Here is a 9,653-nt window from a genome sequence, read left to right as displayed (position 1 = left end):
AGAGTGATGGTGTTTCCCAGGAGAATAACCAGAACCAAAGACTGACTGGTGGCTCTGGAAATGGAGTATAAAAGGTGACTTTCACATCTTTGATTCCTGTCCTTCTATACTGTTTGAATTTACTTTGTTTCCTATTTCTATACCGTTTGAATTTATTTTCTTACCACATACTTAACATTCATACCTGTTATAGAAAGTTCACACAATTGGTAGCATCTGTAAGTTGACATTAGCCTATGTTCGCCAGGTTTTAGTAGATAAGCTTCACAAGCATCAACGCCTCCAGTTAACAAACGGCAAGGTTTCACTTATTTCATAAATTGGCACTTCACACTTAATGCTTCCTCTTGAAATAAAGAGTTTATAAATCACTACATTGGTAATAAAAACTATATAACGTGAGCTAAAATACTATGGCTTATCCTTAAATATGCATTTTTGTACCACCAAAAATGAAAAGCCAACCAAAAAGACATTACAGTTTTCAGGGTTAACACAAATAGGTAAGAGTCCAGGCTCAGCAGAGTACTGTGATACTCTTTTTAGGTATAATCGATGAAACAATTTTAATGCCCCCCCCGCAACCCACCGCTGCCCAAACACTAAGGGTTATTCTTCTGAGGTTTTTTGTCTGTCTGTTTTATTATACTTTAAGTTCCAGGATACATGTGCAGAATGTGCAGGTTTGTTACATAGGTATACACGTGCCATGGAGGGCTTGCTGCACCCATCCATCTGTCATCTACATTAAGTATTTCTCCTAATGCTATCCCTCCCCTAGCCTCCTAGCCCCTGACAGGCTCCACTGTGTGATGTTCCCTTCCCTGTGTCCACGTATTCTCACTGTTCAACTCCCAGTTATGGGTGTTTGGTTTTCTGTTCCTGTGTTAAGTTTGCTGAGAATGATGGTTTCTAACTTCATCCATGTCCCTGTAAAGGTTTTATGGAAACCCCATGTCCATCCTAAGCATATGTTTAAAACGAACCAGGTTGGGTTTAACTATCTAACTGGAAGAACATTCAAAGGATTCAACAATGATTAAGATACCAAAGAATAAAACTAGTATTTGTCTTGTTTTAACAAAACATGACTGTTAAAAAGCACATCTCCTTGGAGTAACCTAGGTACTACGTACAGAGGGTAGAAGGAAAGACTATGGCAAAAAAAAAAAAAAAAAAATACAGCTGATGGTTAGCGTCCAGGTGGAGAAAAAGGCCTTTTATATAAAGTGTACTTTTTCTCTGAGGAATGAACAAAGAGATTTTATGAAAATGTTTTGGGCTTCTATAGAAAAAGTATTTTTATACCCATAAAAAACACTCAGTCTTCTACTTCATAAACTACGAAGGGACGTGTACTATAGCAATTGACAACAATCACACAATATACATCAGGCACCACTCACGCTTTCTGTAAGGAAATTTACAGGAAGGGTTAAACTACCACAACTCCCATGGATGACCTATAGTGCTTGTATTAAAAAAAACAAAAGCAACAAAAAACATAAGAATGGACTAGTACACTGAGCTATTGCAATGAAAATGTACAAACTCCTACTGCATGTAACATGGATGAATCTAACAAGCTTAAATACTGACTGAAGACTAGACACAATTGATACATACTCCTGATTCTATTGACATAATAAATGAAACCAGGCAAAACTAACCATGGTGTTACAAGTCAGCATACTGTTTAACTTTGGAGGGGGTAGAGATCAGAAGGGGTCAAAAGGGGACTTCTGGGGTTGTGGTAAAGTTCTATTTTTTTTTTTAATCTGGGTGCTGGTTACAGGGGGGTGGGTTCACTTTGTGATAATTCATCAAGCAGTTGCAGTTATGATTTGTACACTTTTCTAAAAATGTACGTATGCTTCAGTTAAAAAGTTAACTTAAAAAAAATAACATATGGTGCCCCTGCTAGTGTATGTGTCACCTTTATGCAGATTTTCTTAATGTGTCCCCTCTGGAGAGATGGATTAGAAAAAGGCAACCCTGTGGTCAGCGGCCGCCCCACAACTCTGTGCCTTCACAAACAGAGGGTGGGCTGGGTTTCATCCCACTGGTGCTTGGCTGGAAACAAACACACCTGGATGGACATCTGCAAATCTGCCAAAACACTCATTTGACCCTCTCTCAGCACAGCTTTATGAGGAGGGCAGGGTAGACGTCCTTGTTTTACAGATGAGGAAATGGCATGGAACAGCAAGACTGAAGCACGAAGGTGTCATGGCTAACGAGCCACAGAGCCAGGACTGACCTCTAGGCCAGTAGCTCTTCACTCGCTTCTCATTCCTTTTGGGGAATGGGAACAGGAAGAAGCTTCTCTCTCTATTACTGTGTGCCTTGTTATGGGGTCACCTCAAGTGCTTTGCAGAATAAGATAGGGCATGAATACGTGGTCCAATGTTGTTAATACTGGACTTTAGTAAAGGTCCTTGGTTCTAAGCTTATTTGAAATATATTCTCTAAGTGTGTACTTAAAAATGAACATTCATCTTTTACATGCTTACCTATGGAAAACGATCGCAGAACAGGGAGGTTCAGACAGCAATAAAGCATGCCGACCCTCCCGCAGTTTAAAATTATTGACTTAAGGGTATACATATTTTCATTTTTTTCTTGAAAAACTAAAATAAAAGAGAAAGACGCACACAATGCACATGTCTCACTTACCTAGAAGTGTCTGCTTATTTTGGGAGGAGTCAGGCTCGGCAGAACATCTGCACGAACGGAGAACAATCACTCCGCCTAGCACGCCATCTTCACTGGCGAGGAAAGGTGAACCTAGGCAGAAAGGACTAGTAGTCATTTTTCAGTGAATTTTACTTCTTTAATTTTCAATTTTCACTTGATTATTAGAACAAAAATGTGGCATGAATAAGATCTTGAAAGATGCCCATTTTCTGACAACCACCATTGTTCATACCTCATTATACACTTGATGGCAAAGGCAGGTTTATGTCTGAACAGGGGCCATTTGGCAAAGAAAATGCCACATGCTGTCAGGAAGATGTAAGTGGGGGAGGGAATGTGCATTACTGTATTCAGAATGGAATTGGAAACGCTACCAGATTAAAGGACCAAAACACAAATACAGGAAAAAATGCTCAACAACTCTCTTTGATCAGCTCTTAGGGATCACTTACCACAGGCTCTCCCTGCTGTCAGGGACACACCACCAAAAGCTTCAGTTTACTACCTTAAATGCAATTTGAAACAATAAGCCACAAACTTTATTATAAACATTTTTAAATGCTTCTGATGGTTCACACAAATAAGGGTGAAACTGCATTTCTATGACGAGAGTCTGGTGGTTAGAAAGAGTTGGGCCTCTTTGGGATCTCACACACTGAACCACTGTGAGCATTTCAAGAACATTATATTTTAAAACCCCTCATTTTTCTTCCCCAAGGACATCTTCTTCAAACATCTGGCATAGCAAGTGAGCACATGGAGAACAAATGCAAAATTAACCCAAGAACTATCAAAGAGAGTAGTAAAAAATCAAACCCAACCAAATTGGATTTGGTGGGAGCTTCCGGTTAAACTTACTGTATTAAATACACGTATTCACGTATTTTTCTCCCTCCCTCCCCAAATCCTACTGACCTGATGGGAAAGGAAGAAAAAAGCCATAGCCCAATAAGGGCAGAGAAAGAGGCAGACAAGGAAAAAACTGACCTTTTGGAAAATGGTAAGAAGACAGATAAGTGGTTGCTCACCTAGCAAACCCACGAAAGCTGAAACCTAAGTTTTCATGAGGCAGGGGAAAATTGGAGTGGAGGATACCCACAGGAAACCAAACCAGTTTTGCCATAAAATGCAAAAAGGTTCAGAAATTGGAGGCTTCAAGTTCCTCTGAAGGCAGGGGTATGGGGTAGAGATGATAAAAGATGGTAAGTTGACAGTGTCCAAAAGAATCCTCTAGATCAGAGGTTGTCCTGCTAAGAATGCCATCATTTTGTTTTGTTTTTAGTTTTTAAAGTGTTGTTTAAAAGAGAAAAAAAAAGGAGGAGGAGGAAGAGAAGGAGGACCAACATGCCACGCAGACCGTGATACAGGCTGCAAAGCCCATAATCTTTATTCTCTAGCTCTTGCACAGAAAAACTTTGCCAACTCCTGATCTAGAACAGGAGATCAGAACTGCAGTTCCTTTCCAAAAAGGAAGTGACTCCTCCCTAACCCTGAAGAAGCCAGGATATTTACTCTCTAGAGAAGGTGAACCAGAGAGAGTTGAGACTTGGGAGCATCAGGGTTAGCCCAGGGCAGGAAAGAGGCTACACACTGAAAATAGGGAGCTGAGGTATGTCTTTATGCTAAACAGTGAAATAACCAGCTCCCAGGATGCAAGAAATCAAACTGATATACTCCAAGAAGAGACTAGATAGATAGTCCCTTTCCAGCAACCCAGCCAACTCAAGACTAAAGACCTACTTGAGAGATGCCCGCAAGAAAACGTGTCCTTGCCTTAGGGTGAGGGCTTCAAGATGACAAGTATGACTCATACACAAAAGGATTTTAGTTCAGCTTGGCATTTAACTATTAAATAGTTAATACCAAACCGTTGATATGTAACTAGTACAGACAATCTAGGATTATTAGTTGTTTTAGTTAGGTCTCTGTTTTAGGAAAGACAGAGACCAAAAAAACAAAATAGTTACACAGGGAAAATTTGGGCAAGTGTACTGAGCAGAAGAAAAGTAAAACAAAACAACAACAACAAAAAACATTAAAAAGACAGATAAAAAATGAGTGAAAAATATAAGAAAATCACAAGACTAGGCCAGAACTATCTAATATGTGAATAACAGGAGTTTTAGAGAGACTAGAAAAAATAAAAGGAGTAAAATTTCTAAGAAATAATTCAAAAACATTTCCAAGAATTTTAGATGAGTGTTCAAACTGAAAAGGTCCATCAACCTCCCAGTACAACTCATGAAAAAGGCACCCCATGAAGATTTATCCCTATGAAATATTAAGATACTAAGGAAGGAAAGAAGGGTCTAAAAACTTTCAAATGGGAAGAAAAGATCACATGGAAAGCAAGGGTATTACAATGGCATCAGATTTCTCAACAACAGCAATACCTGAAGCTAAAAGATTATGAGGCACTCTCTTCAAAATGCTGAGGAAAAATTATTTCCAACCTAGAATTCTATATTCAGCCAAAAGGTCAATAAAGTATGAAAGCGGAATAAAGCTCTACAAAGTCTCAAAGAGATTACCTCCCATGCATTCTTTCTCAGAAAGCTACAGGATGAATGTTCCTTGACAGAATGAAGAAGTGAGGTAAATAATGAGGAAGAAAATAAGATCTGGATACAGAGGATCCAAAACAAGAGAAGATAATAGGATTCCAGATGACAGAGCTATGCAGCAAGCTGAGAGAGCAAACTGAATTGGAGCATGAAGTCAGAGGAGGCCAGGAAAGGTAATTCTAAGGGGAGGGAAAAATAAACTGACTGAATACATGTTGGTTTGAAATTACTGAGAGAAAATGTTTCAGATTTTGAGGAAAGTTTGGAGATGAAAGAGTGACTAGTACCAAAAAAATAATAAGACTTGTACAAGAAATGAAATGGAATCACAGTATACTATGTAGCTAGGATGTGAATCGCTAGAGTAAACAAATATAAACTCTCATACTGATAAGCAAAAAAAAAAAAAAAGAGGGAGAGAAGTTTAATTTTCAGAACCACCCTGCCATGCAATTTTTTATTATCATTTACAGATGAAGAACCTGAGCTTCAGAGAGGTTCAATGACTTGCTACAGCCAAGCTATAGTTGAGCAGGAAATATGGCTTCCCCCAGCATCTTCTGAGCCGTGATCCTTGCTTCATTTGTAGCAATGCCTCTCACGTAACAAAAAAAATCTCTGAATAACCTCAAAATGCAACTGTGTGCTGGAAACCTCCATCCCAACAGTACTCAAACATGGCACCTCTACAACTGTTCCTTTTACCACCAAATCCAGAAACTTCTCCTGGCCTCCAATAGCTCATCTAAGCTCAAAATCCTTTACCTCTTCCCTCTCCAACAAGTCAACACTTCACACCATGTCAAATCTGTTAGTTCTCCCTATGACCTCATTTTGGCCTGCCCCCTCCCTTCATTCCCACTGACAAGACCCTCAATGTATTCTCATTGTCCAAGAAACCCTGCAACCAGCTCTAATCTGGCCTTCTGCTCTAGTCATTCAAATCTCTAAATTAATTAATTTAATAAAAATGTACTAAGTGCCAGGACTCTTCTAGGCACTGGGGATACAGAAGTCAACAAAGCCCCTGTATACATCTAGTTGAGCAGCTTGGGGGACAAGTATTAAACTCACAAACCAATATGGAAATCCACCCAATAGCAGTAAGTGTTATAAAGAAAATGAACCCGGTAAATGATGGAGAGTGTCACTGGGGCTGAGCCTTGTCTACATCAAAGAGCAAGAAGGCCTCTTTTGGTCAGGAGCTAACCATGTGATAATCTGAGGAAAGACCATTCCAGGCAGATCGACCAGCAAATGCAGAGACTCTGAGGTGAGGGAGGGAGGGGGAAGAAAGGATAGAATATGAGTTTAAGAGAGGCCAGGGCCAGGTCACAGACTGTGATAACATTTATTTGGACTTGTAAAAGTTACTTAGCTGTGCAGAATGTAATGGCAAGGCAAGCATAAAAGCAACAACCAACTAAGCTGCTCTGGCAGCCCAGTTGAGAGGTGACAGTGGCCTGGGTGAGCCTTCTGACAGTGAAGGCTATCTACAGAAGCTGGGTCTGTGATATACTCTGCAAGTAGAACTAATAGAGTTGTTTGTGGAAGGGACATTGGAGGCATGGGAAACAGAGACTTCAAAGTTTACTGTAAAAAGAGATATGCATCCCAGGCCATATCATTAAACAACTGAAAAACCTGTAATAGCTCCCAACTGCCTGTAGAATGATGCCCAAATTCCTTAGTCTGGCGTAGCCTTTCTTATCCTTCCCAATCTTATCACCCTGTTTATTTTACACATCATTTGTACTTCCCATACTCTACTCCCCTAAGATTTCCCCCGGGCCCCTGGTTGTGAACTGTCCTTCCTGGCTCCCTTTCCCCTGATAAACTGAGTGTTCTTCAGCTCCAGTGCCTTTTATACAGATCCGAACTGTCTGGGGTAAAGGTATCTCATTCACCTTTGAAGCCCCCTAGTTATTATCAAAATAATTCCAACACACATACACACACACACACACACACACACACACTCCTGCCTACATCACTGTAGTGTGGCAAAGAGAATGGCAAGAAAGAAGAAAATGATCCCAGCACTTTGAGAGGCCAAGGCGGGTGGATCACGAGGTCAGGAGTTCAAAACCATCCTGGCCAAGATGGTGAAACCCTGTCTCTATTTCTAAAAATACAAAAATTAGCCAGGCATGGTGGCGGGCACCTGTAATCCCAGTTACTCAGGAGGCTGAGGCAGAGAACTGCTTGAACCTGGGAGGTGGAGGTTGCAGTGAGCCGAGATTACGCCACTGCACTCCAGCCTGGGCGAGGCGACAGAGCAAGACTCCGTCTAAGGAAAAAAAAAAAAAAAGAAGGGAATGGCACTTTTACGCAAGTACTCTGAAAGTGAGCAGGGGCCCAGGCTACTATGCAAGCTTGTATCAGCGTTGCATTTGGTATGAGCTCGTCCAATTATTTAATGAAAGTACGGTTAGAGCGCATTTCAAGATTCCATATTTTTTGTGGAAAATACTAAGATTTTTATATTATCACCATGGTGCTGGAAAAACACTAACACAGACAGAAAACCTTGTTTTAGTCTGGTGATAGCAACTATGTGTTATTGAGATATAACTTTTTAAATTGCACTCTTCAGCTTTTTCAAGTTTTCTTGAAGGCTGTTGTGAGGACTGAATTTTTATGTATGAACTTTTTATAGTTTCTAAGATGCTATTTAAACATTTGGTAGCAGTAACATTGATGGTAAGGACCGTAGAGCATTTTGCTGGTTTTCAAAAACTATCATGTGGAACAAGATGTATTACTATACCAGCCTAGTTAATCTTCTACAACAGCTGGAACCAGTGCTCAACTGACTAGATGGTGGTGGTGACAGGGTATCAATTTCCCTAGTTAAAAATGTTAAAGTGTCTATATAAAAGGAAACATTATTTATTCCTCTTACTAGTAAAGAAAAAGAAAGAAAGAAAGAAAAATTAACATGGAGTGACATGTGGGGCACTGCCTAAGCACTTTCTACACCCACAGAGGGAAACAGGGACAAAAACTAATAAACTAAGACAATCCTAAATTCCATTAACATATGTGCAAGCAGCTGTAAAAAAACAAATGGATTAGTAAAGAAGTAAGAAAGAAGATCAAACTTTATTCACTATAATAATCTCAACTAGATCCCCTAAATACCTAAGTCTATAACTGCTATGGAATGAAACTGTAATTACAGATGGTGAGACACACTCACTGTGATTAAATGTATGTAATCTGGACATTCACTTAGGTTGTAAATCCAGACTATATACAAATTACAGACCCACTTATTGTATTTGTGCTATAATCCTTAAGGATGAAAACACTGAAGAAATTTGAGAGGAGGACCACGATGAATATTAAAACAGAGAAGTTAACGAGAATTTGAATGCATATTATTTTGGTTGCTAGTAACAGATTCCTAAATAGAAAAATCTAAAGCAGCAAGGGGAATTTGCCAGCTCATAAAATCTAAAAGGAAAAAAACCAAAGGGGTTAACCCTGGTATGATCAACTAGAACCACAAGGCCAGTGGAGTGGAGTTAGGATTAGGCAAACAAATCCACAGATGTTCACAACACACAAACGGACAGAACATAGAGCCAGGGAACCAGGAAATCAGAGTTCCAGATTTGGTGCTGTATTCTTGAACAAGACACCTTATCTCTCTGAACCATGCTTTTCTTCCTTCATCTGAAAAATTACACACTGGACTAATAGTCTCTGATGTGCAGGTATAGTGTTAGGAGTATTTTCAGTATTAGAGATTCATCTCTACCCACAAACGCAACCAGCATTACCTGATACCAGACAGGCCAAAATATCAGAGCTCCTTTTGCAAAACCTGACACAAAGCTTCCTCTTTAACACGTGGGAATTTATCAAGAGAGTCATTCTGTAGCTAGAAGGTAGCTGCTAGTGTTCCACCTTCCCATTACATTTAATAAAGAATTTCTGTCCTTTCAATGCATTTCTGTGCATTGCTTTTCTCTTTTTAATTCCTATGTGCCAAATCACTTGAATGCCATTCTCTCTTGGAGGAATTACATATCTATTGATAAAAATAAATATATTGACACACAGAGACAGTTTGGAGGTCAGGTGAGCAAGAAAATAAAGAACTGGGGAATGAATATTCCCTACTGAAAACACATACCCCAACTCCAGAACAAGAGATTATAAATATACTATTTAAATATCGAAGTAGGATAACAGTTTATCCTACTTCCTGGAAGTGACTTCCTGGAAGATCAAGGACTTTTTCTCTTAAGATGCACTTAAGTCTACAAGATTGTCTCCATCATCCTCTTATAAGATATATATTAAGTTAACTGCATTCTACCATTTGCTGCTCCTACAAAAATCCCAGTGGAATGATGTTCACTACATTCACGAAGAGAAGCC

General features: G+C 39.5%; 1 protein-coding gene across 13 annotated transcripts in view; it reads right to left on the bottom strand.

Annotated features, from left to right (window-relative positions):
• TASP1 (taspase 1) overlaps nt 1-9,653 on the bottom strand; it is a 260,524-nt gene that overhangs the window by 44,123 nt on the left and 206,748 nt on the right. For 9 of the 13 annotated variants that reach the window (XR_002515229.2, XR_002515231.2, XR_002515227.2 and 6 more), the window contains one exon: nt 2,677-2,787. Coding sequence is in view for 6 of the 13 variants with exons in the window: in XM_021921239.2 (XP_021776931.1) it covers nt 2,677-2,787 (111 nt within the window). In the remaining 7 variants the exon portion in view is untranslated. Of the gene's footprint in view, nt 1-184; nt 347-2,676; nt 2,788-9,653 lie in introns of all 13 variants that reach the window. The other 4 variants (XR_002515230.2, XR_002515228.2, XR_004179009.1 and 1 more) reach the window with 1 other exon arrangement.

The sequence above is a fragment of the Papio anubis genome, chromosome 16 (assembly GCF_008728515.1).
Source record: "Papio anubis isolate 15944 chromosome 16, Panubis1.0, whole genome shotgun sequence".
In the NCBI taxonomy this organism is placed as follows: Eukaryota; Metazoa; Chordata; class Mammalia; order Primates; family Cercopithecidae; genus Papio; species Papio anubis.
The sequence above is the reverse complement of the archived record's forward strand: the minus strand, read 5'-3'. Positions and strand labels throughout refer to the sequence as shown.